This window comes from Acinonyx jubatus, chromosome A2, assembly GCF_027475565.1.
Source record: "Acinonyx jubatus isolate Ajub_Pintada_27869175 chromosome A2, VMU_Ajub_asm_v1.0, whole genome shotgun sequence".
Taxonomy (NCBI): Eukaryota; Metazoa; Chordata; class Mammalia; order Carnivora; family Felidae; genus Acinonyx; species Acinonyx jubatus.
In genome coordinates this window covers 156,419,943-156,447,838 of record NC_069383.1, presented here as the reverse complement: position 1 = coordinate 156,447,838, position 27,896 = coordinate 156,419,943, and the positions used below count along the sequence as shown (strand labels likewise).

The 27,896-nt window shown below is 59.6% G+C and overlaps 1 protein-coding gene across 7 annotated transcripts in view; it reads right to left on the bottom strand.

Annotated features, from left to right (window-relative positions):
• Window positions 1-5,978: 5,978 nt before the first annotated feature.
• The window catches only part of CACNA1A (calcium voltage-gated channel subunit alpha1 A), a 281,855-nt gene continuing 259,937 nt past the window's right edge, over window positions 5,979-27,896 (bottom strand). For 4 of the 7 annotated variants that reach the window (XM_053219793.1, XM_053219791.1, XM_053219792.1 and 1 more), the window contains 12 exons: window positions 25,704-25,831; window positions 23,412-23,508; window positions 20,812-20,917; window positions 12,227-12,334; window positions 11,978-12,078; window positions 11,307-11,416; window positions 11,055-11,193; window positions 10,814-10,927; window positions 9,427-9,462; window positions 8,181-8,367; window positions 7,621-7,871; window positions 5,979-6,806 (listed from right to left, as the gene is read on the bottom strand). In XM_053219793.1, the coding sequence (XP_053075768.1) occupies window positions 6,111-6,806; window positions 7,621-7,871; window positions 8,181-8,367; window positions 9,427-9,462; window positions 10,814-10,927; window positions 11,055-11,193; window positions 11,307-11,416; window positions 11,978-12,078; window positions 12,227-12,334; window positions 20,812-20,917; window positions 23,412-23,508; window positions 25,704-25,831 (2,073 nt within the window). In that variant the 3' untranslated portion in view covers window positions 5,979-6,110. Of the gene's footprint in view, window positions 6,807-7,620; window positions 7,872-8,180; window positions 8,368-9,426; window positions 9,463-10,813; window positions 10,928-11,054; window positions 11,194-11,306; window positions 11,417-11,977; window positions 12,079-12,226; window positions 12,335-20,811; window positions 20,918-23,411; window positions 23,509-24,429; window positions 24,527-25,703; window positions 25,832-27,896 lie in introns of all 7 variants that reach the window. The other 3 variants (XM_053219790.1, XM_053219796.1, XM_053219794.1) reach the window with 3 other exon arrangements.

Genomic DNA, 27,896 nt, shown 5'->3' with positions numbered 1-27,896 from the left:
AGACCGCGTGGGAGGCTGGGGGGCGGGGGTAGGGCTCTGGAAAGCTCGCAGGGCCCGATGTGGTGGGCACGTTGGGTGGAGCGCAGAGGGGCTCCTCGGGCTGCTATTCCGGGCAGGGACGGGAGGCCAGATGGAGCGTGGGTGTCACGTTCAGCAGATGGGGCTGTCATGGCAGATCCAGGGCAGGGGTGGAACGAGAGCGGCTCCGTGCCCAGCCCCTCTGAAGACTACTCCGGCCAGCAGCCCTTGTCTGCTCGTGCCCCGTTCAGGCCATCTTCGTCCGTTTGGGCTGCCACGACAGAAGACCACGGACCGGGGGCTTGTAAGCCACGGAGAGTTACTGTTCACGGCTCTGGAGGCACCAGCAGATGCGGCGTCTGGTGGGGCCTGCCTGCCTCTTAGCTCAGAGACACCATCTCCTCGCTTTCCCCCCCATGCTGGAAGGGGCGAGAGCTCTCCCGGGGCTCTTTCATAAGGGCATTAATCCAGGTGGCCTGGGGGGGGGGGGCGGTGCTCAGTCGACTCTTGGCTTTGGCTCAGGTCACGATCTCGGGGTACGTGGGATCGAGCTCCAAGTCGGGCTCTGCGCTGACAGCTGGGAGCCTGCTTGGGATTCTCTCTCTCTCTGCCCCTCCCACACTTGTGCACGTGAGGGCACGCACGCGCGCGCGCGCTCTCTCAAAATAAATAAACATTGAAAATAAAACAAAATCTTTAGGCGTGTCTGGGTGACCCAGTCAGTTGAGCGATCGACTTCGGCTCAGGTCATGATCTCGCGGTTCGTGAGTTCGAGCCCCGTGTGGGGCTCTGTGCTGACAGCTCAGAGCCCGGAGCCTGCTTCGGATTCTGTGTCTCCCTCTCTCTCTCTCTCTCTCTCTCAAAAACAAATAAACCTTAAACAATTAAATAAAATCTTTTTAAAAGTCTTCTTATGAATGATAAAAGACACTCCTGTGACTTGGGAAATCCCAAGGGTTTTAAGAGCTCTGTACCAGGAACTGGGGACAGAGACCAAATATATTTCTCATCAAACCACAGGGACCTTGTTTGGAAATCAGGGCTTTGCAGATGTAATTCAGGTAAGGGCAGGGATGAGACCATACTGCGTTGGGGAGGGGGGTGGGCTAAATCCAGGCGAAGTGTCCTCGTAAGAGAAAGAGACACAGGGACAAGGCCAGGTGAAGACAGAGACAGAGGCACAGTGATGTAGCCACAAGTCAAGGCACGCCTCAGGGTTGCCAGCAACCACCGAAAGCTGGACGGGAGACATGGATGGACAGCTTCTCCTTCAGGACCTTCGGTGAGAGCCGCCCCGCCCACACCTTGATTTCCGGACTTCTTGCCTCCCGAGTTGTGAGACAAGAAATTTCTGTTGTTTTAAGCCACTCAGTCTGCGGCGGTTTGTTACAGCTCTCTTAGGAGAGTAATATTGCTACTATTTAATGTTTTTAAAGCCATCTGTTCTCCTTTTTCTACTTATGTGTGTTTTTTAATCTTTTTTTTTTTAAAGAATTTTCTGTTTTTGAAACAGCGCATTTATTTCGCGCGCGTAAGAGAGAGCGCACGAGCCGGAGAGGGGCAGAGAGAGAGGGAGAGAGAGAATCCCAAGCAAGCTCCCCGTGGTCAGCGAGGAGCCCAACACTCACGAACTGTGAGATCGTGACCTGAGGTGAAATCAAGAGTCCGATGCTTGACCGACTGAGCCACCCAGGCGCCCCGCTCCTTGTGTGTTTCACCACTCTAAGCACCAGTCGTTGCTCTGTAGGTGAGGCTTTTCCAAATGCCTGGTGACATAAGACACGGGCTGAGCGTCGTGTCCTCGTCCTCCTTCCGGTTTCTTCCCTAAAACCAGGCCTTTACCTCCATGCTGTGCAGCGATCCTGAGGAGCCAGTAGTCCCCATCGTGGGGTGCTCTGGTCGGCAGCCACCCACAGATCTGACTTTCCCACAAGTCTTCGAGCCAAGTGCTGTCACCCATCCACACCCCGTCAGTCCTTTGATGGCAGCTGCTGGGGGTCAGACAGGTGCCACCCCCAAATACGCCACTTGAGGATGATTTTGAGCTGAAGGCAAGTGAGATGCAAAAGAGCTCTCTGTCCTCCTCTTTTCTACCTAAAAGCAGGGCATCAATTTCCTTTTAAGAAGGTGACAGAAACTTCGTGTTTTGAAGGTGTCCCCTTTTCTCCTGTGTCAGGAAGAGAAGAGTGACTCATCACTGAAGACGGTGAGGCACCAGGATGAGTCTGTATAAACAAACCTTAGGAAACCTTACAAAAATAATCCTTATCTTCCATTAGTTTCCACCATATATTTCCTAGTCATTTCCCCATAATTTATCATCCCTGCAAGCCCAACCTCCCTTTTCTTTGTTAAAATGGTATATAAACCCCTGAGTCGAATCACTCTTTTGAATTTCACCGCTTTTCTGCGCGCGTAAATAGTAATAAAAATTGTGTGTCTTTTTTCCCGTGAATCCGTCATTTCTCAGTTTAATTCACAGGCCTCAGTCACTGACTCTAAGGGGGTAGAGGAAATGTTTTGCCTCCCTGACACAGTAGTGGGCCCCCATTTCACAGACAGAACATTGAGGCTCAGAGAGAGAACAGGGGGAGCTTTAGACTGTAGCGAAGCAGTTCCTTTCAGCCCTGAGGATGTCTGGATCTCTCAGATCATTGTCCCCAGGTAGGAGGCTGCCCAGGGCATTTGCAGGGTATACTTGGCTTTCAGAGTCCCCATTTCCCTGCCCCTTCTGCAGCCTTCCAGATGACGTGGCTGAGGCCAGAGACTGAGGGGATGTGAGACCAGGGCTTAAGCCAAGCCACCCTCTGCCTCTTCCCCTCCTGATTCCCTCCCTCTGAGTCTCCTGGGCAACTTACACTTGCCCCAGCCTGAAGGTGTGGGTGATGGAGGCCTGGGGTCCAGCCTCCCTGCACGCAGCCTCAGGTTTGGGTCCAGGGGCTGTGGGGGGCTCTGGCAGGAGGACTTGTTCCCTTGTGGACAGATGGCTGCAGTTTCCCTGGTTCCAGAGGGAATTGCACGGGACAAATGTGCCGACCAGCTTCAGCACCACGGGAGGTGGGCCTTTGCCAGAGGCCAGCCCTGCCTCGGGCAGACAGCTGGCCTCGACGTCTGTGGGGGGTTGTGACTGGCTTCCTACCTGGTTAGGAAGTGGAAACCCTCTTTCGCTTTTTGTTGGACCGGGCACTTCCTAGATGTCATTATTGTGGAGGGAGCTCGGCCTGCCTTGCCATTTGGAGGCCTTCTCAGGCTGCCTGCTCAGCCTTCTTTGCCCAAGGTAAGCTCGAGGGTCGAGGTCTGGAGGAAGGCCTGTCGAACTTTCTGCTTTGGTGCTATGGAAATAATGGCTCAGGTGGGACGGGTGACACTCTGAGAACAGCAGGTCTCAGAGGGGTCCGGGCCCCTGGGGCGGGGGTTATCTGTAACTATTACCCACATAAAGAGACATGCTTTGGAGTCCTTGATAATTTTCCTAAGAATGTAAAGGGGCGTTGACACCAAAAAGTTTGGGAACCACTTACGTAGGACAAGGGCCCAATCTGGCCCACTGTCTGTATTTATAAATAAAGTGGTTTTTTTTTAATGTTTTATTTATTTTTGAGAGAGAGAGAGAGAGCGTGAGCTCAAGTGGGGGAGGGGCAAGGAGACACGGGACCCGGAAGCAGACTCCAGGCTCTGAGCTGTCAGCACAGATCCCCACGCGGGGCTCGAACCCAGGAGCTGGGAGATGTTGGCCTGAGCTGCAGTCGGATGCTTAACTGACTGAGCCATCCAGGCGCTCCTGTAAAAAAAGTTTTATCAGAACACAACCACATTCACTTGTTCGCATGTTATCTCTGGCTGCTTTCCTGGTATGATGGCAGGTGGAGGAGTCGCAACAGAGACTATCTGGGTCCCAAAGCTGAAAATATTAGTCTGATCCTTTAGGAAAAAGTTCGCTGGCGGCTGATGTAAAATAGCGCGTTTAACTTTCACAAACAGTCTTATTATCATTTCGATTTTATGGCTGGAAAAACAGAGGCACGGAGAGGTTAAGTCACTTTCCTCAGGTCACATAGCCAGTGTGTATGCTGAGTTGGGAGGGGCTCTAGGGAGGGTGGTGGCGCTAAGCTCCCCAGGGTCCAATGACTGACCCGAAAGTTGGGGTGTTAGTCTCCCCCTGCCTGGCCTCTGATTTTCCTTCTTCTGGTGCCCTGATGTTCCCTGAGGACCATCCCCCCCCCCTCCTTGTCTGCAGACTTTGTGGGATTCCCTCAATCCCTTTCTAGGGAGAATGAGGAGCTGCCTTTCCGCTCAACTTGAACAAGGGGGTATAACGGGTCTTTTGCTCACCTGAATCGACACAGCCCTCTGACCGCCAACTCTGACTACAGTTTTGTGGCTATTGCCCGTATTTGCAGGAGCATTCACAGAATAGGCAAGGAGGTGAAGTCTTGACGATGGGGGGGGGGGGGGCAACGTACGAGTTTTCTGTCACTTTCATCTGTGGGGCCAGCTTCTGTAAGGCTGGAGCGGGAGTGACAGGCAGGGGCACGGGATGGGTCTGAGGGTGGAGGGAGGGCAGGCTGTCAGCCCCTGTGTAAGAACCCCACCTCCACCTGTACCTCTCACGTGCCGCCAGCATCTTGAGCTGGCCATGACCATCCCCCATTACGCAATGGGGGGGGGCTGCTCTGACCTTTGACCTTTAGGACGCCCCACCAGCTGCTCAGATGTTTCCAATAGGAAGTTTTGCTAACGTTTGGGGCCTCACAGGCACTCCCCGGGCTCCCACTGGCCCCATCATGCAGGATGGTCATCCGAGATGATTTATCTTCCAGGATGGCTGCTTGTAGGTAGAACCTGGTTGACAGTAGACGGTGGGAGACCCGGGTGCCTGAGGGTGGAGGCGTGGGGTGGCAGCGGGGTGCACTGCTCTGCCTTCCAGCCAGGACAGCTGGCAGGGACCTGGGTAACATCTTCGGCCTTGGCCTTCTTGGGCTTGTTCAGGTAGCCAGAATTTCTAGGGCTCTGGCCACCAAGCTCTGTGAGGATCAGGGTCTGTCTGCCTCCTTCTTTCCTGCCTTCAAACACTTTCAAAGGGCTTCCCTTCCACCATTCCCCCCCAAGAGACCTGGGGAGCACTTTGCAGAGGGACAAAGACCAGTCGATCCAAAAGCCCTTTGATTCAACTTTTTTTTATTTTTTTTTTTCTTTTTGAATGTCATGCAGTAATTCACAGTCCCAAGCCCACAGTTTTCAAACAAGGTAGGAAAAAGGAAAAAAGAAGCAAAGGAAACCGGTGGTGGTGGTGGTTTTTTTTTTTTTTCCTTTTTCTTTTGTTATTTCAAGCAGGACCAAATGTCAGAAAAAAATGCTTCTTTTCTCAATCATTAATTTTTTTGTCCTTTTTAAAATTGTGTATCTTTTTAAATTGATTTTTCTGCAGGCAGTAATAGTAGGGTTTGGTATAACCAGCAAGCACTCCTGTGTGTGTCTGAGAACGTGTGTGGGGTATGAGCGTCTGGTGGAGGGTCTTGTGTGGGGCGCTGGGTTTCGGCTTCGCTTCCGGCTTCTCCGCCACAACACGGGCCACCAGCTCGCGTTCACCAGGGAAAGGAAAGATTCAATTGAGATGATAAAACTCATCAATAGAAGCGATTTTTTTTTCTCCCCGTTTTTCTTTTAAAAATGTGTGTTTTTTTTTTTTAAATTTCCATTTTCCCCAAGGTTCTCCAAAAATGGCTGAGTTAATTCGAATCCCTTGGCTGTACGGTTTGTCTGCCTCCCCCCCCCCTTCCAGGGTCCCCCTCGTGGGGGGCGGGGTTGGGTCGGCTGGGTGGGGCTGGGGGGGCTCATCGCCGCCCCCCCCACCCGCCCCCCAGCGGCTTTTCTGGCCGAGGGTCTTCGCGGGCCACCCTGGTGTGTCCGGGTCCTGGGGTTTCCCTCCAGAGTCCGGGGCCGTCCCGGGCCCCCCCCACCCCCACCCCCCGGGTGCGCTGGGCAGGCGGCAGCGAGGTGGGCCCGCGGCCCGTGCGCGGCTCCTCCCCGCGGGGCGTGTGCGTGGGGTGCGTGGGGGGGCCGGGCGGGCGCGGGGGCCACCTCGCCCGGGCTTAGCACCAGTCGTCGTCGTCGGTCTCGCTGTAGGCTTCGTGCAGGCCTCTCCGGGGGCCCGGCCCGCGCGGCCTGGCCGGTCCGTGCGCCAGGTAGTAGCCGTTGGGGAGTCGCCGGCCGTGCCGGGAAGGCGAGGCGCACGCCGCCGGGCCCGGGGCCCGGGGAGTCCTGGGCGAGCACGCGCGTCGCGCGGGGGGTGGCGCGTCGTAAGCCGCGGCCCGGGGCTCCTCCCCTCCTCCGCCGCCCGGGCCGTCGGCCTCGTCGTAGTCGGAGCCCCGGTAGTAGCCGTGGTGCCGGGGCCCGGGGGGCCCCTCGGACGCCGGCCACCGCGCCCCGCCGTGGCGACACGCCCTGGGGGACTCGCTCCGGGCCGGGCCCGGGCCCCGCCGCTCCATCGCGGGCGAGCGGCTGCTGCCGTGGCCCCCCGCGGGCGGCCGCTCCCCGGCCAGAGGCTCGGCCGCGGGGCCCGGGTACCTCCGCGGGCCGCTGGGGGCCGCCCGGCCCGGCCGCGCCGCCGGCTGCTGTTGCTGCTGCTGCTGCGGGGGACCCGAGCCGCCGGCCTTACGGATCACGGGGGAATAGGACACGTGTGGCCGGGGGGTGGAGGGGGTCTGGGGGAGCTGGCGGCGTCCCCGCCGCGGAGTGCTGGTACCAGATGTTGAGGGGGCTGGGCTTCCACTTACGGAACTACTGCCCTACACGAAAATTGAAACAAAGGAAATCAAAAAAAAAGATACAACAAAATCAACCAGAAGGAGACGGAGGAGACACAGAGGACGGGAGGGAGAGAGGGAGGGGGCAAAGGAAAACCAAAGGGGGCGGGGGCGGGGAGGGGGGACCGGGAGGAGGAGGCGGAGGAGAGGTGGGGGGGAGGGGCCACAGGACGTTTGAATGGAAAAAAAGGAGAAAAGCAACAGCCACAGGTAGGAGGAGGAGGACGAGGAGGGGAGGAGGGGGAGGAGGAGGGAGAGACAAGGAGGGAGGGGGAAGTCGAAAACCAACACAACAAAGTGAAAAGAGAAATGAGAAATGGAGTTTTGTAAGTTTCGGGGTTAAATAGCAGAAGTTTCAAAAATTACTCACAGGCGTCCAGAGGACAGAAATCATAATCGAAACAAAAACGGAAGCCGGGTTAAAGGAAAGCAAAAGGCAGCAGGCAGCCAGCGGGGGGCATGAGTCGTAAGGACCACGCTGGCCAGAAACTCAAACGGTGATCCACAACCAAAGAGGAAGCAGCTGCGGGGCAGGGGAGGGGGCGGCAGGCGGGCAGGGGGGCTGGGGGGGAGGCAGAGCGGGGAGCCAGAGTGGCTGGGGGCAGCGTCTCCCCCTGCCCGGCTCCCCCCTGGCTTGGGGACCCCAGTGGTGGGCAGGGTGAGAGGTCACATTTGGGGAATGGAGACCCTGCCTAGAGTGGCTCTCTGGTGTGCCCCCCCCGCCCCCTTCCCCGTCCCGCACCCCCGAGCTGTCCCCCCGGGGGCTCGGATCAGGGGTGCCCGGTGCCACACCCACCTGCCGGTGTGCCATGTGTTCACGGCCCTCGCTGGGTGAGCGGGACCAGCGCTGGTCCCGGGCCCGGGCCCGGCCATGGTCAGGCCGCTCCTGGGCGTAGCGTTCCTTGTCCGAGGGTGGGGGGTGGTGGTGGTGGTGGTGGTGATGGTGTTGCCGGTGCTTCCGGTCCTTGGGCCGGCCCCGCTCCTGGTCCCGCTCCTTAGACGGCAGGTCCCCGGACTGGGTGGTCATGCTCAGGTCGGTCCCCAAGCCTGGGCAGAGCAGGGGGTCAGACAAACAGACGGCCATGCAGGAGGCGTGGGTGACGCACAGGAGGCCTCCCCGAGGGCCTGTGGGCTCTAGACAGGGGCACCTTCTCCCGGACCAAGGAGAGCCTGCTGGGCGTCAGGGGTCTGGTCCCCAGGCTCTGGGCGGCATCAGGCCCAGCTCGGCCGTTTGGTCCTGTCCCCTGAGGGACCTGCTCCTGGTCCAGACCTCCTCTTTTCGCCCTCGGTGTTTCCCTGCTCTCCCTTGTCGTCCCCTCCCCTCCTTCGTCCCCTGGGCCCTGAGCGGTAGCCCACCTGTGTCCACGTCCGTGTAGCGGCCCAGGGAGCGCTCAGAGGCTCGGTGGCCGCGGTCTCGGCGCCGCTGGTGGTGGTGCTGGGTGTCTTCAGGCGGCACCCTCTCCAGGGAGTAATCGTCCAGGCGCCGGGCCTTGGGGCCCAGCACGGAGGCTGAGCGCTTCATGGGGCTGGTGTCTGAGATGGTCTGGGGGGGTGGACAGGCCAGCGGGCCGGGGTCAGCAGCCCGCACCGGGCGGTCCCGGTCTGTCCCGGCCCCTCAGCCCTCAGTGACGGGGTGTGAGTGTCGGGGGCAGAGTCCCAGAGGGCCGTGGGGCTCGGCTTCTGATCCACCAGGGTCCCGGGACCCTTCTGCCTCCTCCCAGGCCCATCCTGGGTTCCGGCCAGGAGGCCCCATATGATCCACCCCCATTTCTCGGAACCACCCCTGGGAGGTACCCCCCAGCCCTGGCCATCCAGCCAGGGGCAGGCAGGCTCGCCGAAGGGGAGAGCGTCCCCCATCCCGGGTTCCACCCGGAAGCCCTGGGCCCTGGGCAGCACAGCCCGGCGCTCACTCCTGCCTGCTCTCTGGAGGCTGGTAGACCTCCTGCGTGCTCAGGACCGGGTGCCCAGCCTTCCGGCTCACTGTCCTCTCCTGGGCTAGCCGGGACCGGGCTTTCCTGCCCACCTGAGTCCGGCTCGCGAAGGGAGCCCTTGAGGGGCTTCCCCTGGCATTTGAGGCCCCGAGGGGAGCTGCCCTTCCCCTTGGCCTGCAACCTGGGAGCCTGCCCACGCTGCACCCCCAGGGGTCAAACCCTAGAGAGGGGCCTGTGGTTCTCTGCTGCTGGGAGAGGAGAGGAGGAAGATGGCACCTGAGGCCATCCCAGCCGAATGGCCGGTGGCTCCGCCTCAGGTGGCAGTTTTAAGAGACTTGGGGCTTCTGCACCAGAGGGTCAGGGGTGGCGTCAGGGGTATGAGCCTCTGAAAAAGAGCGGGCCAGGTGGGGCTGCAGGTGAGGCTTCCTGGAAAGATGGCATCTCCCAGCTTGGGGGCTTGGAGGAGAGGGGGTTGGGGGGAAGGGTGGGGGGCAGGCCCGCCCAGCAGGCACACGGAAGACACAACACACAAGGATGGGGCTTCACGGGGTGGGGGGTTGCAGTCTGCAAAGAAAGGGGGGGGGTCCGAGGACAGGGGAGATGACGGGACTCCCACGAGGGGGGGTGGGCGGGAAGAGGGGGCCGGAGCCCAGCCGGGAGGCGGTACATACACTGAGGTTATTCCCACGTGGCCGGCCCCTTCTCCTCTGTCACAGCCCCACGGGATGGTGCACACAGAAAAACAGAAAGAAGAAAATAAATATAAAAGCCAAGAGGGAGAGTGAGAGGTGGTACACGGAGATGCCAGGATCGGGAAAGATGAACCTGGGCGGTGGGGGGGGGGGGGGGGGGCGGGGCAAGAGGGTCAGGGAAAGAGGTGTTCAAGTCCCTGGTGTGTGGGTGACCCCAGGCCCGGCTGGCCAGCCTCCCACGGGCACAGAGGAGACAGACAGGCGACACCATAGACAGACAGATGGCAGAGGCACGAGACGGACAGATGGGATGGCGTGACCACAGGCCCCGGGCCCTGGGCTCCGCCTCATGCAGGGTGCCCCAGCCCTGGTTCCCACTGACACTCAAAAGCTTGGGGAGGGGTGGCCGTCAGCCGTCCTGTCCCAACCCTCTCTTGGGGTCCAGCGACTCAGTCCTGGGGGTGTGGGCGGCGCGGGAGGTGGGGAGAAGGCCTGGTGGGATGACACTGGGCGGCCACATGCAGCTGGGCGCCCCCCCCACCCGAGTTCTCAGCAGCCAGAGGCCAGGTCCTGGAGCCACCCTGGCCCAGCCAGGCACAGCACAGCCTTGTACCCCGTGCACACGCCATGGCACAGCACACGGGAAGCCTGCCACAGCCAGACTATGCCGCCCTGCCTTATAGGCTGGGCGGGCAGCCAGCCATGCTTCTGGCTCCGGTGCCCCTGTCCCTGCGAGCCTGGGGCAGTGGGCGCATCTCTCCCCCCCCCCCCTTCCCCCGCCAGCACTGACCAAGTGGGTGCTACAGCTGGGTGAAGCGGCCACACACAGACACGCATCAGGCATACGTCCCTGTCCCTCCCCACTGGCCCCCACAAAGACCAGACAGGAAATACAAACCCCAGCTGTCCCCAGGCCACCCACCCCCCGCCAGACTCTGCTACCAGGTCCTAGGACCTGCCAAGTTCCCAAGAGCCGACCCACGTGCACACGCGTGTGCGTCCGTAGGTGCCAGTAAGAGCACAAACGGACACGTAGCGTGCGTCTGTGCGTGCGCGTGCCCGGGTGCGCGTTCTCGATCGCCGGTCTCACCTGGCCCTGACGCGTCACCTCCCCCACCCCTCCCGCGCCCCCATGTGTCCTCCATGAGGGAGGAGCTGAGGGCCTCCGGGGGTGGCCACAGAGGGTGGCAGGGCCCTCACCCTGCGGCTGAGGGTGTGGGTGGCCCCCTTGAGCCGGGGTCCCGGAGGAAAGAGACCCCTTGGGCCGTGCGGGGAGGGAGGGGGCCACGGCATCCCCACTGCTGGCCGGCAGGGACCCTGGGGGCCCTGAGTCCAGCCCTGGGGGGGGGGTGGTGAAAGCGCTCACCTGGTTCTCCGCCGGGAGGCGGGGCATGGAGGCCGCCCGGGCCTGGCCTTCCATGGGGACGTAGTGCTCGCTGTCTGAGTAGCCGTCTCTGCCCATCTCTCGCATCTCCACAGACTGTGGGGCACAGGGTGAGGCCGGTGAGTCCGGAACCCGACGCTCGGACCCCAGACCCTTCCCTCCTGTACTGCTCGCGCCCGGGAGCTGTGGGGCGGTGGGGGGTGGGGGTGGGGGACAGAGGCACCTGGGAGTTGGGCTGGCTGTTGGGCATGTCAGTGGGAGGCCCCCGCTCTGGGCTCCACGTTCCGGTCTTCTGGAACATCTCCTGGGCCCGCTGGGTCACCCAGGACGGGCTCTCCTTCATGCTGCTTTCGTGAGCCAATCTGTGCGGGGGGGACAGAGGCCGGGGTGGTAGTGGGCACTCCAGGGGCGGCTGCCCTGGGGGATGGCGCTCCCTGCCCTCCCATCCCCACCTTCTGGCCAGAGCCACACTCACAGGCCTCCTCCTGGGTCCAGCTGGGAGGACGGGAGGGCGTTTTGGCCAGGGCCCCCCTCCTGGGTTGGGGACGGGGGCTCCATGCGCTGGAACATGAGTGGTGTCCGATTCTGGGGGGACAGAGAGCAACGTGTGTGCACAGGGCGGAGGCTGGGGACGGTGTTCAAGGCTCAGGCTCTGGCCACGGCTGCAGCTGAGAGACAGCAGGGGCGCTGTGCCGAGAGTGCGCCACCTTCCCCCCACCCCCCACCAAATGCCCAAAGCAATTCCCTCCTCGCAAATCCATGCGGAACGGGACCACTTCTCAACCCGGTCTGGCCCCATCATCTCCCACCTGGACCTGGAGATTTGCCTCCTCCCGGGTCTCCCGGCCCCAGCCCTTACCAGCTACGGCCACCAGAGGGCGGCCACCTGAGTGAGGTCGCTTCCCACGTCTAACGAGGAGCAGGGTGGCTCCCGTCTGACCCAGAGCAAAAGTCAGATTGCCCCCAGGGTGCCCAGGGCCCCCAAGGCGGAGCAGATGAATTCGTCCGGGCCACCTCCTTGGCAAGGCCCTGCTTTCCAGCGACCTGCTCCGGGTCCTGGCTACCCCTCGCTGTTCTGGACTGTCACCGCGGTGCCCGCAGGGCGACAGGCACCGGAGCGGAGGGCGCCGGGGCCCAGGGCCGTACCTGCTCCTCACGCAGGGCCTGCAGCTTCTTGGCCTTGCTCTGCCGGTAGTATTCCATAATCATCATGGCCGCGTAGATCTTCCCCACGGTCAGGTCTGTGGCTGGGGGGGGGGGGGGGCACAGGAGGAGCTCGCCGTGGGTGGGGGCCCCGGAGGCACCAGCCTAGTCCCTGCACCTGCCTCCTCCTCTCTCCCGCCCCTTCCGTCCTGGCGGGTCAGAGCCCGGGGCCGGGCGAGGCACGGCTCTTACACTTGTGAGGGGTGACCAGCAGGTCGAGCGTCTTCTGGGACAGGTTGGGCCAGATGGCCATCATCTCCTTCCTCAGCTCAGCATCCATTTGCTGCTTGTCGGCCCCGCCTGCAACGTGGGCACAGAGAGGCCCTGACTGCCCGCCTGCTCGGGCTCTAGAGCCCTGGTTCTCACGGGTCACCAGTTCCCTGTGGGCCTGTCCCGGAGGAGGAATGGCTATGTGGGCCTCGGTCCTGGGCAGGGCCAGGGCCGCGGAGTGGCTGTGTGGGGGCAGCAGACATCAAGAGGGTCCAGCTGTGCAGTCTACCGCCCCGGGCCTCGGTATTCCCATCCGCGAAACGGGACGGTGGCAATAGGACCCACCTCACCGGATCGAAGGCCAAAGTAGGTAATATGCGTGTGGGCTCAGGGCAGTCTCTGCTAGAGGATTATTAGCACAGTGGCCCGTGCATCTGAGACACGGCCCGGAGTAAGGCCCAGAGAGGCTGGGGCATCCCAGAGCAACCCTGCTAGAGGAGACTTCTTCAACCAAGCCTCCCCTCCCCCAGATGTGACCGGCTGCCGCTGCTGGCCTTTGGTCCCTCACCCCAGCCACGGTGGCCACCGTCTCTTTGCCAGTGATTCCTGGTCCCTCCCGCCTGAGTGCACGGGAACATGACTCTCCCTGGCCCCTGGGACTGGCCGGGGCCCGCGTGAGGAGTTCTTTCTAATGAGCTGTGAGCACCGTGAACCGTCACTTTCGGGCCGGGGCATTTGATGGCCAGCGAGGGCCACTCTTGAGTTCTTTCTCCCTTTGGTGATATTACGGATCGTGGCTGCTCCCTCAGGCCTGGTGCCTAAGTGACTGACGGACAGAGCCCCCTGCCGACCCAGGGAGGACACACAGCAGGAACGGGAAGCAAATCTTTGTCGGCTGGAGACCTTGGGGCTGTTTGTTCCAGAAGCAGCACGTTCTCCTCCATCTTGCCTGAGACACCAACCTGGCCCCAGCGCCGTTTCGGAGCCCCCAGCCCCGGGCACAAGGGCACTGTTCCTAACTTTTATGGGCAGGCACGGAGCCACAATAGTCACAGAGCTAGAGCAAGGGCCGGAAGGCCCCCTGCAGGCCAGATACGGACCCTGCAGTTGCTGGATTGTGGGGGGAGGCCTAGCAGGTGTGGGGAAGGGCAGGGGCCAGCTACCCCCCCCTCCCCCACCACAGAGAAGCATTTCAGCGTCTCAGCAGCCATCCCCTGGCGCATGCCCGCTGAAGAGCTGCTCCGCCTGGGGAGCCCCAAAAGCCCGCTTTGCCTCTCCTGGCCCGGTGTCTGCCTCTCTGCCCTTCCTTCCCCGCCCCCCCCGCCCCCCCCCCCCCCATTTCCCCGGCCCACCCTTGGGCTGCCCCGGCCCAGCTTCTCCGCAGATGCGGGCCAAGCATAGCCATCTGCCAGGCACTCTGTGGAGTTTTCGCTCATCTTCTCCCATGTGACTCTGGACACGTGTCTTTATTTCGGGAAAAGTCTAGCAGAAGGGGCTTTTTGTCGATGCGCAGGTAAATCTCAGTGCCTGTGCTGGAGTGAGAATGTTGAGGCAATGCGGCACTTTGCTGCCTGGGTTAGCACGGCCGCCTCTGCTCAGGTCTCCATGTCCGCCCCCCTCCACCACCAGGGGGCGCCTGTGACCATCCCTGTCGGTCACGGGCCTCCTCTGCTTGGAGCTCTTGTGATTGCCCACGCCCTCACCATGAGCCCAGAAGGCCCTGCGTGATCTTCCTTCTTTTCCTCTACTTCTGCCCTTGCTCACCAGACACACCAATCTCACTGTTCCTCAAACACACCAGGCACGGTCCTGCCTCAGGGCCTTTGCACAGCCTGTATTTCCTTTGCCAGGATCGTTCTTCCTGCAGATATCCACATGGCTCCCTCCCTTACCTCTTTCAGGTCCCTGCCCGACCTCTTTATCAAACAAGTCTTCTAGCTGGCCTCCCCAGCTAAAAACAGCCCTCCCCCATCCTCTTTGACGCCCTCCTGCTTTCTCTTCTTCCCACAAATCACCTCATGATGTCATTCCCTATCTCACCCGCTAGAGGGCGAATTCCCCTGGTCTGGTCTTCCTTTACACCACTGGCGACGCAGGGGGCTGTGGTCACCAGGGGCCAAGCTGCACAGGGGGGGGGGGGGGGGGGTGAGACTGATGTGTGGTGGGTCAGGACTCAGGTTGGGAGGTCAGGACTATTGCGGGAGACCCTTGGGACCCTTGGGAAAACCCCCGGTGTTGTTAAGCTCTCAAGACCCTAGACACTAACCTATAACTGTTTCTCTTTCCTTACGGGAAGTGGTTGTCTGCTGTCCACTGTGGTTAAGGGAGGTGCCCAGGGTCTCTGTGGCTCCTTCTCAGAGACACAGGAAGGGAGAAAAGAGAACATAACATTTCTTATTAAAAGCCACTTTCTCTTTAGGGCTTATGTTTCCCGTTTCTCATGAAGAAAAGGAAGACACCTGTCATTAAGGACTGAAATGTGTCCCCTCCCCCAAATCATGTTGGAGCCCCAACCCCCCAGTGTAACTGCATTTGCAGATAGGGCCTCTCAGGGGGTAATTAAAGCTACACGAAGTCACAGGGTCGTCCCTAGTCCAGTAGCACTGGTGTCCGTCCCTATAAGGAGAGAGAGAGAGAGAGAGAAGGGTGCCTTGGTGGCCGGTGAAGCGTCCGACTTCGGCTCAGGTCATGATTTTGTGGTTCGGGAGTTTGAGCCCTGAGTTGGGCTCTGCGTTGACAGCTGGGAGCCCGGAGCCTGCTTCGGATTCTGTGTCTCCCTCTCTCTCTCTCTCTCTGCCCCTCCCCTGCTCGTGCTCTGTCTCTCTCAAAAATAAATTTAAAAAAAAAAGGAAGAGAGAGAGAGAGAGAGAGGAGAAAGGCCTCAACAGGGATCAGCCCTGCTGGCCCCTCGATCTTGAACTTCCAGCCTGCAGACCCGCGTGAGAAGACACGTCTACGGCTTAAGCCGCCCGCTCCTGGCATCTGTGGACACTGGGGGCTGGGTCGTTCCCGGTTTCGGGGTGCCCACGCACTATATGGCGGGGGCTGAGCCGCGTCCCTGGCCTCCACACATCCAGTTACTGCCAGCAGCTCCCTCCTCAAATCCTGACCACCAAACTGTCCCCGGACATTGCCAAGTGTCCCCTGGGGGACAAGACTGCCCCCCCACCCCCCCACCCGAGAACCACCACCTTCAATCACATCCAAGATTGTAAGATTGTCAGTCGCACTGAATGAAGGGAAATGTCCGGGTGATTTCAAGGTGGCCTCCCGCTGAGGTCCTGGGGTTCCCTGAGGGCTGAGGCTCGGACTTATTCTTCCTCCAGGTATACGATTACTAGGGGGGGGGCAGGGGCAGGAGCAACAGTCACCCCCAAACCAGGTGTGATCGGAGTGTCCTGCCCCAGGGTCCTCCCCTCCCCCGGCTCATTCCGCAGGACTTTGGCCTCAGAGAGGCGGTCCCTCGTCTCAGTGTGACAACTAAAAACGTGTCCGGACATTGCCAACGTCCCTTGGGGGCAGATGGCCCCCGGTTGAGAGACTCCCCAGCCGCCGACCCTGCTCTAGCCTTTCCGCAGAGTTCCAACCTTCCGACACATTACACGCTCCGCGGACTCGTCGTGCTTGTTGTTCGTCGCCCGTTTCCCTGCAGTCCCGTGAGGGTTGGAGGTTCACTGGTCTTTCACTGCCGTGTCCCACATATCGGCGACGGGGCTGGGCACACAGCAGGCACTCAATGAACGCTCTCATTCAACGAGCCATGGCCAATGGCCATCAGTTTCGGGCAGGTAACAAGAGGCCAGGAGGCCACCCTCTCTGGTGCAGGCAAGGCAAAGCCTTTTAGCTCCCACGAGGCCCACCCCAGACCCTTCCAGGTTATGGCGGACCCCACCTTCAGAGAGAGTCTGGTCTTCGGGGGGATTAAAGGGTGGGACAGTGGCCTCGTGGCTGGCCAGCTACGCGCAGTCTTGAACAAGAGTCCGGGCTGGCCCTGGGTGGGGTTAGCCGGGACTGTGGCCCTTTCTAAGACAATGGCAGAAAGCGTTCCTGTTTTTAGGAAGCTGAGGTCACCCTGCGTGTCGGCTACTAGTTGGCTCTGGGCTTATCTTTTCCCCATGCGACCCCTCCCCTCGCCCTGCCCCCAACCCTCCCAGTGACCGGGCTGCAGCACACGGGTGACTCCGTGTTTATAAAGCTCTCGCTGGGTGCGCCTGGGTGGCTCAGTCAGTTCAGCGTCTGACTCTTAATTTCAGGTCACGATCTCATGGTTCGCGAGTTCGAGCCCCACGTCCATGCTCACGGCGCAGAGCTTGGTTGGGATTTTCTGTCTCCCTCTCTCTCTCTCTCTCTCTCTCTCCGCCCCTCCCTTTCTCCTGCTCAAGCTCTCGCTCTTTCAAAGTAAATAAATAAACGTTAAAAAAAAAAAGTAAAGCTCTCGCTTTCCGCTCAGCGGAAGTCAGAGTGTTAGTGTTCGGCTGGGGGTTTTGATCTGCTAACTGGCTTTATGTTTGTTCAGGCAGGTGGTCGGCCCTGCCCTCATCGGCTGGCTGCGGGCAGCAGGAGGGCAGGGGGGCAACGAAGGGACACAGACTGAGTCCCTTGGAAGGAGGATTCAGGAGTTCAGACACAACATCCAGGAACAAAAGAAACTTGAAGAGAGAAGGACTTTCCCCGTATAAGGATAAGACGCTCCTGGGAGGAGAGAGCGGAGGGGTGGGGCGGAGAGAGCGGAGGGGAGGGGTGGGGTGGAGGGACAGACAGACAGAGGAGGGAGGGGCACAGACATAAAGGGGACACAGGGGTGAGCAGAGGGACTTGTGTCCTCTCTCCCAAGCATCTGGCTAAGAATGGCCTCCCAATTTGGGGAGATCTGGAGAATGACAGAGGTTAATCTGTTCCCACATGCTGTCCCCTGCCTGCTGGACAGGTGCTCAGTGTGTTTAGAAGTAAACTGAGCTGTTGGGAAAAAAGAAAAAAAAGGTGTTATACTTTGAGCCTGCCTGAGACTCTCAGCTGAAATGGCTGTGATTGTCATCACTGTTGTAACTGTTGTCCCCACGCAATCAGCCGACCTTCCTTAACCCCAGAGATGGGCTCAGCTGTTGCCCGTGGAACTCCGGGGGGGGGGGGGGGGGGCTGGTGCCTTTGTCAACGTCAGGACCAAGGAGAGGTCCTTGGCTCAGAGATGTTGAGGGCGTGACCCTCTGGGAACTGAGTAGCATCTGGAGTACGAGTGACAGCCAAACTCAGGCACATTCCCAGGAGCCCCTGAAATCCTCACGTGGGGAATCTGGCAGGTGTCCCAACGACTGGCCTTACTGGGGCCCCACAGAAGGTGTCCCCGTGGTAAAGGATAACTCGGCACATTCCGGAAGAAAGGACTGGTCCCTGGCCGCCTCCTGGGAGGTCACTTTCTAAAGTGTCCTGTGTGATAAAAACCTCTTTGTTTATCTGAGGGCCTTGGGCCGCTCAAGATGGTTTATTCTAACAGTGTGATTTATGGCGGCGGGGGGAGGGGGGTCTGGGCCATGTGACATCATTAGTGTGACCTCTGGAGTGGCTGGGGTCTGAGTAGCTAAGGTCGGTCAGGCCTACGCGAGCAACCCCCAAGGGACACTCTGGTCACCGAAGCTCGGAAGGGCTTCCCTCGTCGGTAGAATCGCACCGTCACACGCGGTCGTGGGGACACCAGGAGCCGACTTCCGGGTGCTGCCCACGTAACTCCACCAGCAGGGGACCCTGACCCATGTGCCTCTGCTTTGCACATTTCATTTTTTAATTTTTAAATTCTACTTATTTATTTTTTGAGAGAGAGAGAGAGAGAGAGAGAGAGGGAACCATGCTCAGCAGGGAGCCCAACGTGGGGCTCGATCCCACAACCGTGAGATCATGCCCTGAGCCGAAATCAAGAGTCAGCCATCCAACCAACTGAGCCTCCCAGGCGCCCCTCCTCTGCGGATTTTAACCTGTGTCCTTCTGCTGTAATAAACTGCGACCGTGAGTCAAACAGTGCCTCTCAGTTCTCAGTCTTTCTAGTCAATTACTGAACCCGAGTCTGGGGTTCCCTTGGGACCCCTGAACAGGTTCCCCAGAGAGAAACAGCAGCCACAAAAGCAGCCACCAAAGCATCACGTACCAAGAGTGGGTGTGCTGTTAGACCCGTTTTACAGGTGAGGGAACCACGGCAGGCCAAATTCTAAAGCCGCCCCTGCCTCCTGTCCTAAGATTCTGGCTGTCCAATCCAACACTAGTCTAGGGGACTGCTGTGAAAGGGCTCTGCAAAAGTAATTAAAGTCCTGAGTCGGCTGACTGTCAGACACGGAGCTGATCTGGGTGGGCCTGACCTAATCAGGCGAGACGCCGAAAAGCCGAGTGTTCTCTCTGGCTGGCGGCAGAAGAAGTCAGAGAGATGTAGAGTGCACGAAAGATCAGATGCGTCCCCGGGCGCTCAGCGTAACCTCTGGCTAAATCCCAGCGAAGAAACAGGACCTCCGTCCTACAGCCACAAGGGACTGAATTCTGCCAAGACCTGAATGAGTTTGGAAGTGCATCCCCCCCCCCCCCCCCCCCGCCCAGAGCTTCCTGAGAAGAGCCCAGCCTGGCCAACAGCGAGATTTTGGCCCTGGGGGGACCCTCAAATGGGTCACACTAACCCATGTGAACCCTCCCAGGCCTCTGACCTACAGAACCGAGAGCTAAATAGCAGATGTTTTAAGCCCTTCCGTTTATGCCGGCGAATACACGGCCGGAGGCTCGGGGAGGGTGGCCTCACCTGCCCAGGTTTACGGCGCGGACGGGGCAGGTGGGCGAGATGAGGCCACAGAACACGACCCTCTCACCCGATTTCTCACCCAGAAAACTGCCACCCACCCCTGTGCTCCCTCCCCTCCCTGGGCTGGGACCAGCTTCCACCCCAACGATGGGGAAACAGTCCTGGGGGCACAGAGCCACGAACAGCCAGAAACCGGGCCCGGACTCCCATCGTGCACGGAGCTGCCCCGTAAGCATGAGCCGCTCACCTCCGACTTCCTGCAGGAGACAGGACTTCCAGGGGGATGCCCCCCCCCCCTTCTGCTGTCCCCTGAGCCTCATCTTGGCCCTTTCCGATCTTTCTCGCTCTCTCCGGGGGCTCCTTCTGCTTTTGTACCTCTGCCAGCATGCTTCCTGCCCTAACTTTGTCCGTCCTCAACCTGCTCTCCCTCCGGCCCCGGCTCTCCCTCCCCTGGGGACCCTGGATGGAACTCCCGGTGGCTTCAGCTGGTGGAGCCCTGACCTTTCTCTTTAGCCCCCCAGCTTCCGGCCCTCTGCTGGACGACACGGTCATCGATCTGCCCGCCCCCCCTTCCCACACTCCCTCCCCCTGGCGACCGGCGCACCTCTCTCTCTGCCCCGCTGTCCCATCAGCTGCCAAGTCACATCCGGTCTCCTGTCAGGCCTCTAGACCCCGTTCCAAGGCAGGGGGGCTCTGACCCCCTCCGCCAGAGTTGCCTGTCATGAAATCCACTGCTCGCTCTGGGTCCTTGTCTTCCTTGGCTGTTGGGCAGGAACGGACGTGCTGGAGACACCCTTTGGGGGCCCACGCTGGCCCGGCCTTCATCTCCTCCCCAGTCGCCCCTTCCCTGGTCACCTCTAACACTGCGGTGGCCCTGGGCTGTCCTTGGGGCCTCTCCTTGCCGAGCTTGTCCAGTCCCCTGGCTTAAGATGTGTCGGCATCTGATGCCTCCTGACTTTGTATCTCCAGCCCAGCCGGGAAGACGCATTAACCTCGCCTTCAGAACCTTCCTGGGGAGGCGTTCCCCACCAGAAGCATCCGCGGGAGAGACCCCTGCCCGCACTGTGTCTCCAGGCCGACACCGACCTCCTGCCCTTCCTTCGCCCCAAACCTTTTCCTCGTCTCAGACAGCCGCGGCTCTGTCCTTCGGCTGCTCAGGCCCTCGCCCCTGGGGGTGGCCTTGACTCCTCTCTCTGCCCCACGCCTTGCATCGGCCATGGCGTGGGCCAGCTCCCAGGACACGGCCGGACTCTGAACACTCCACACCCCCCGAGTCTAGGCAGCCATCCTGCTTTCACTGGGATCATTTTTGGGTCAGTGGCCTCCGCGCTGACCTCCTCCCGGTCCGTTCTGCCCCGCGGCCAGAGGGAGCCTGTTCAAGTGTGAGTCAGGTCAGGTGACTCCTCTGCTTTGGAGGCTGCCGGCACCCCCCTCGCTCAGAGGGCAAGGCAGTTCAGCACGGCCACGGGTGGCCTCCTATCTCAGGGCCTTGGCACCTGCTGGGGCACTTTCTCCCCACGTGTCCACATGACTCCTTGAGAACCTCCTCAGGGAAGCCTCTCCCACTGGAAGCGTGAACTGCCACGTCCCCCCCCTCCGCATATAGCACTGGCCGCACACAGGAAGCGTGCACGAGACGTTTGCCGGCTGAGTGGGTGAGTGAGTGGAGACCGGGACGGGCCAGCGGCTCCTCTGGTTTCAGGCGGGGAGTGGGATCCCCGGCTGTCCGCTGCTCTCCCCTTCCAGGCCCCAATTCCATCCGGTCCCACCTCCCTGCTCCCGTCCCTGCCCTTACCCTTGGCGATCTTGATGTCCAGGGCTGTGCGGATCAGGGCCATGAGGGTAGAATTGAAGTGGACAGTGTTGTCATCGGCCACGGGCAGATCCATGCGGAGGAGCCTCTACAGAAGACCAAAGGCGAGGGCAGTCATTCCCAGGTACCCCTCCCGGTCCCCCGTGAGCCAGACCCACACTACCTGGGGAGCCCCAGGAAGAACTCTGAAGGCAGTGGCTGAGGCGACCCCACCCTCAGGCTACCTGTCTCCAGGGCTCCGTTTACCGATTCCCCTTTGTGGCCCGTGGGGAGGGCTCTGGGGCTCGGCTGCACCAGGAGCCCCCGCCCTTCCCTCTCCCGCACGCCGGACGCGAGAGCTGGCATGTCCCCAGGTTGGCCCAGACCCCCCCGCCCCTCGCCCTGCCCCAGAGTTCTTCTGGACGACTCCCTTCCGTTCCGACCCCAAAGAAGAGAGCAAGCCGGATCTCAGCAGCACGTGCAGCAGCCAGGCACAGGGGTCCACGGCCACAGCCGCCGGGGGGGCCGCCGGCTCCCCACCTCCCCCACCCCCCCCCCCCCCCGCCCCCGGCTCGGCCCAGACCAGACCAGATGGGCACAGACCACATCATTCCTCTGAGAAGCGGCAGGCAGGCGGCCCCCCCGCGGACGGGGCGGCCCCTCGCGGACATGCAGCGAGGCACAGACACACAGAACGGCAGACAGGGGCGCGCATGCAGACGGAATCTCGAGACTCATTCATAGCTCCGTGGAAAGTGTATCTCAGGGGCATGTCCGGATCTTGGCTCTGTGTGATGGCAAGGGGAAGGGGTGAGGGGGCATTCCCGCGGCCTGGGGAAGAAAGGACTCCCCATGTCCCAAGCAGGGGCTCTGTCCCCCGTGCTTGGTGATATAGGAGAGGATGCTGGACCGGTGGGCACCAGCCCAGGCTGAGGTGGCATGGAAATGGGGGTTGAGGGGGGGAGGGAGGGGGGGGATTCAGACGCAGGTCGGCGGGAAACACAGAGCTGGAGACGGGGAGAGGGCTGGCAAACCCAGAACAGGACAGGGGAGAGGGACTGGGGCGGGGACGCAGGGAGGGAGGTGGTAGACGCAGACACACACACAACTGCAGGTTGTGCACTGCACAAAAGGCTCACCGACTTAGAAGTCACGCATTTGTGTATTTGAATGGCAACTTCTCAGGCGATGACAGAGAAGTTTCCTGTTCTTACCACATGGGTGGATTACAACCATTTTCCAACAGACCAAATGTTCTGTGGAAAGGGTGTCCTTTTCAGAGTTGCACAAAGGTGCCTTATGGACTCCTGGTGGCCCTGCACAGAGCCCAGGAAGCGAAGGGGACCGTCTCTCTCTCTCTCTCTCTCTCTCTCTCACACACATGCACACAGCTAAACACCAAGAGAAGGGACAAAAGGGAAGCGAGAGGAGGGAGAGGCACGGGGGGGGGTGGGGTGGGCAGGGGGCAGCCCCTTTCTAGCCTTGATCGGGAAGGAGGAGGAGGAGGGATGAGGCTGCAGTGAGATGGTTAGAGAGGCAGGAAGGGATGGCACTAACAGAAGGGGGGGGGAGGACTCTCGCAGACACAAGGTGGGCCGGGGTAGATGGGAGAGCAGGATGACGGGGTCATTTTCCGGGAGGCGGTAGGCAATTTTAAAGGTCATCCCTGAACTTCTCGTGGATGAGCTGGAGGGAACAGAGCGTCTGTCCTTGGGTGCCAAGGGAGATTCCGGGACAGGGGTCCGGAGGGGCGGCCCGGCCCAGCCGCCTGGCGGCGGGACCCTTGCTCCCTCAGCCAACATGCACCATCCCCCGATCGGCCATGGTGCCTGCCCGCCCCAGGCCCCCGCCAAGGCAGCGTGCATGGCCTGCATCAGGGTGCCACGGTCCAGGGGTCCAGCTGCGGCCTGCCTGCCCACTCTGGAAGAATGGAGAGGCATGTTGGGGTGTCTAGGGGAGGATGGGTGGCATAGGGATGGGGGCTTGGGAAGCAATTTTGGGGGGGGAGGGAGAGGTGGAGGGAGGAGAGGCTCTGGGTACTCCTCGGGAGGTCTTGAATCCCCCAAGGCCCTAGGTCAGAGATCAGCTTCAGGTGTATGTGGGGGGGGGGGGGGGGGGCTGCTGGACCTGGGGGCTCGAGACACAAAAGATGGGGGGGGGCAGGGCCTCGCCTTGTTGGGGCCAAAGCCCCCTGCTGCGAGGCACCTGCCCCGGCCTGGGCGTGGGGGGGCCGCTCTGGGTGGGCAGAAAGGAGGCGAGGCGGTGTTCCCTCTGAAGCATGTTTGTGTCCAATTTGGTTCCCAGGGGACCAGGTGCGAGGGGACCGGGGGGGCTCCCCTCCCCCTCCCCCCGGCGTGTCGGCCATAATGGAGTCTCAAAACACCAAACCACACTCATCAGAAAAGACGGACACAGTGTGCTGCTTAGAGTCAAAGGGACGGTCATGATCCATTTACTCGAGGAGGAAAGGGGGAGAAAAAAAGAAAAAGAAAAGGAAAAAAAGAAGAAGAGTAACTCGGGAAGAAGAAACTCGGCTGGTCGTTCCTGGTCAGCACTGAAAAATCCCCAGTGCCCGACGCTAGTGGTCGGCAAGGGTAGACTACCTTGTAAGCCACTCTGGCCGGACACTTCTTCCCCAGACCCAGGGGCGGAGACATGTGTCTCAGCATCTGATACATGTCCGGGTAAGGCATGCGGCCCCTAGCAGCACCGAAAACAAAACGGGGTGGGAACGGAGAACCAAAGGGAGGGGTGGGGTGGGGGGGGGAGAGGAAGGAACCGAAAAACAAAACAAAACAAAACAAAACAAAACAAAACAAAAACCAAACAAAAGCAGAAACCAAACCAAAAAAAAGAAAAAAAAAAAACCAAAAACCAACCAAACAAAAAAGCCACACGAGCCGAAAAAATAGGGAGAGAAAGATGCAGAGAACAATAAAATAGGTATTTCAAATCAAGGGAAAACGGGAGAGAAAAAAAATGGAAGAGGAGGGAATTAAAAAAAAAAAAAGATTATTTCACTGCTCACGAGCAGGGAGAGAGAAAGAGAAAAGAGAACAGTCAGATTCAGTTTTGACTCTGAGCTATGGTTCTGGTGGGGCGTGGAGGAGAGGGGGCGGTTCTCGTTTTGGAGCACCTGGAACAACGCTTTGGCTCAGTGTTATTTTAAAAATCGGGTGCAAGTTCTCTGGTTTGGCTGAGGCTGGTCTCTGAGGGGGCCTAGACGGGGAGGAGGGCTGGGGGCTTTGGGAGGCAAAGGGTGGAGGGGGGAGAGAGTGGAGGTGATGGGGGGGGGTCGATGCACACTTCCGACCCCCCCGGATGTGTCTGATTTGGGGTGCCGTTGAGACCCTGGGATGGGCAGCTTCAGCTAACAGCAAGCAGAAATGGCCGAAGGGAACGGAGAGGTATGTTCCATGCTTCATCGAGTCTACGTGACTGCATTCTGTTGGCTAAGAATTTTCTAGTTTAATGCAAGAAAGAGAGATGGCTCTGTTTTTTAGAGATATATATATATATATATTTCATATATATATATATATATATATGAAATATATATATTGAAGAACCCCAAGCCACACTCATTCCATGGATGCTAGCAGGTTTTAGTGGAAATCAAACCTTGCAAGCAACCCTATGAGGACATTTCTTGCCTAAGCCGAGAGGGGGAGATATCACGCGCAATAAACTGTACATATCCTTATAATGAATCCGACCGCTGAAAGGAGAAGACAGGGGTTAGTGGAGGTAGGGGTCAGGCTACGCTCTCGCCGGCTCCCCCGTGCACACGGCGAGGTCATGATGCCAGGGGTTGGGGACCCCTTGGCTTGAACACTCGCAGACCCGGGGCAGAGGGTCTCGGTTGGGGTGTGCGACATTTCTGGGCTGCTGGTGGTGGTGGTGGGGGGGGCCCTCCCCCCCGGGTTCTCTCTGCGTCTCCCTTCTCCACAAGCTACATGGGCTACACTGGGGGGAGGGGGAGCTCGTGGAATAGAGGACAAGGGGACAGCATCCAACTGCTGTGACCTAAAATCAAAAGAGGAAGAGTTAGGAACCAGCCAAAAGTCAAGCCCCAGACCCGTGGCTCACCCCAGGCTCTCGGTCTCACGGAGGGCTTGTCTGGGGCTGCAGGAAGGGCAAAGATAGACTCCTCCCTACTCCTCCCCACCTTCCTCCTGAGGCCTCCCCTCCAGCACCCACACTGCTGAGGGCCCCCATTAACGCCTTCTCAGGCCCCAAGCCCAGTCTGAACTACACTCCCCAGTTAGTGGTGGGTGGGTTCTGAGGCTCAGGATTGCTCCTCTGAGCGTCCCGCAAGGCGTCACGCTGTTCCATGCACGCACTGGGTGGAGACAACCCTCTGGAGCCACCACCTATCAGTCAGGAGGGAGCACTCGGGTGCCTAAGAGTAGGAGAGCTCGCGCCCCTTGCGACCGTGATTTGTGTGATCACTTGTACCAGCACGACTCCAAACTCACGGCCAAGCCCAGCTGCCCAGGGAGCCAGGCCGGCCCCTTTCCCACAGCTCCCAGTAGAGCAGAGGCTGAGAGGCCTCTGGCTTCCTCCCTGGCTTGCTTGTCCTCATCATCCGGAGGCCTCTCAGGCAGGGGCAGGGGAGATTCACGGGAGGCAAAATTCTCAAAATCCTCAATGCTCGATCCCTTTCCTCATCTCCCAGAAAGCCTGGGCCTCGGGCAGGGGTGTACCCGACCAATTCACCTGTGGTGTGGGAGGGCACTGATTCTCATCTCTTTCCTCCAGGCTGACCCCTCTGAGGTCCCCGCGAGCTCCCTAGGGACCCAGTGCCCCAAAGTCTGGGCCCTGGCCTAGCCTAGGGTGCTTTGGTGCCAGAGAAAGGCGGGCAATGTGGCTGAAGGACTTGGGTGACTCCTTACCACGCTGCGGGGTCGTACTCGGCCCAGACACGCACGTACTCATCCAGGTGGTGGGGGCCCAGGATGGAGGAATCTCGGGTGAGGTACTCAAAGTTGTCCATGATGACAGCGACAAAGAGGTTCAGCATCTGTGGGGACCCCGGGGGCCAAGAAGGAGTGGGGGAGGGCGAGACAGACCCAAACACACAGACACAGAGGCCCAGAGAGAGAGAGAGAGAGAGAGATGAGAGAGAGAGGGAGAGAGGTGAGATGGGGAAAGGGAGACGGAGAAAGAGAAAGATGGGGGGGGAGGGGTTAGAGAGGAAAGGCACAGACTCACACAAGGAGTCCAGAAACAGATGGCAATATGGAGACGGGACAGAGAGAGACAGAGGTGGAGACAGAGAGAAATACAAAGAGACAAAGACCAACGTTGATGGACAAAGAGAGTTGGAGAGAGAGGGGGGAGAGGCTATGTGAAATGGGGGCCAACCCCAAGGGACCGCCATGGCCCCAAATCTTCCCACTCCTGGCCCCCAACAAGGCCAAAGCGAGTGCTTCTTGCGGGCTGTATTCCCAGTCCCAGCCCACAGTAAGCAAATATTTCTTGGGTGGATGGATGGATGGATGGATGGATGGATAGATGGATGAATGGGTGAATTTTCCTGCCCCCGTCTGCATCCGGTGGCACCTTTCCACATATTCTTTTAGCCCTTAGCACGTGGGGGTCTTGCGTCATCTTGCCTCTAAGTCTTTGCAAGTGTTGCTCCTTTAGGGAACATCACGATCTGTCTATGGGTAGCAGCATCTGGGGGAACTCCCTCCTTTATACTTAAGAGGCTGTAGCTGGGCGTGGCCAATCCCCACTTTATGGCTCCACAGGCAGCAGTCATGTAACCCAGATCTGTGATTAGTTGGGGGGGGGGCGGCACGTGACCCAAGGTGGCCAATGAGAGCCTTCCCTGGGATTTGTGCTGACGCTCCGGCCGCCATTTTGCCTCCACAAGGAGAAAGTCTGAGAATGGAGCGCCAGTGTGGAGAAGAGAAAAGAGGATGGAGTCCGCTTGTCTGGCTCCAGCCTCACCTGACCGTTCAGTTACACAAGTCGGTGAACTGTATATGCTGCTTACTTCAGTTAAATTTCTCAACGTTCTTTTTTTTAAATTTATTTTTGGGACAGAGAGAGACAGAGCATGAACGGGGGAGGGGCAGAGAGAGAGGGAGACACAGAATCGGAAACAGGCTCCAGGCTCCGAGCCATCAGCCCAGAGCCCGACGCGGGGCTCGAACTCACGGACCGCGAGATCGTGACCTGGCTGAAGTCGGACGCTTAACCGACTGCGCCACCCAGGCGCCCCTTACTTCAGTTAAATTTCTGCGGCTTGCAACCAATTTGATTAAAACGGGTTCTACCGCCTGCTCATCGTTCCTGCAGGCCACTCTTTGAAATCTTTCTTTCCTCAGTCTGAGTCTCCCCCATCACAGCACATATCAGACCACACTGCTATTACCTGCCGACCTGTCTGCCTATCACTCCTGCAGACTGACAGAACCACGGTCTGCCCTTGTACCCCGGTGCCTGGCGTGTAGTAGGTATTAAACAAACGTTGAGACGTAAACATAGTAGGTGCTTAACAAATAACTCATAATCCTCGCTGTCCTTAACTTCAGTCGCTCAATTTTTAACTCAGCTTTGTGATATCGATTGAGCACCTGCTGTGCACCAGTTGCTGTCCTAGGTGCTGGGGATCTGTCAGTGAACAAAGAAGAAATCCCTGCCCTTGGGGGGCTGATGGTCAAGTGTAGATGTCCTCTAGGGGCCTGCCCTTCCAAGACGGGCTGTATTATAACATCCTGTCCCCACATGTACCCATAGCTGCTTGGACAAGGGTGGCCATTTGACCAGAGACTGGGCTGGCCCTTTCAGACTCTTCTGGGAATTTGGAAGTGGACAGTGGACCCTCCGGGTCAGCAGCTGTAGATGCTGGGAGATAGAGGCTGCAAATCTCTCCGTGTGAGGTCACTGGTGTGAAGAGGGAGAGGGTGCTGGGCTTCTGCTGACAGACGCTGGCGTCTGGCTGGGGTCTGCACACGTCTACACTCCCTCAGCAGCTGGCTTCTTATATCCTGCCAGTGGGAGCCACGGTCAGGAAACCAGATCGGGAAGGACAGGGGAAGGGACTCCTTTTCCTATATTGTGGGTTGAATTGTGTC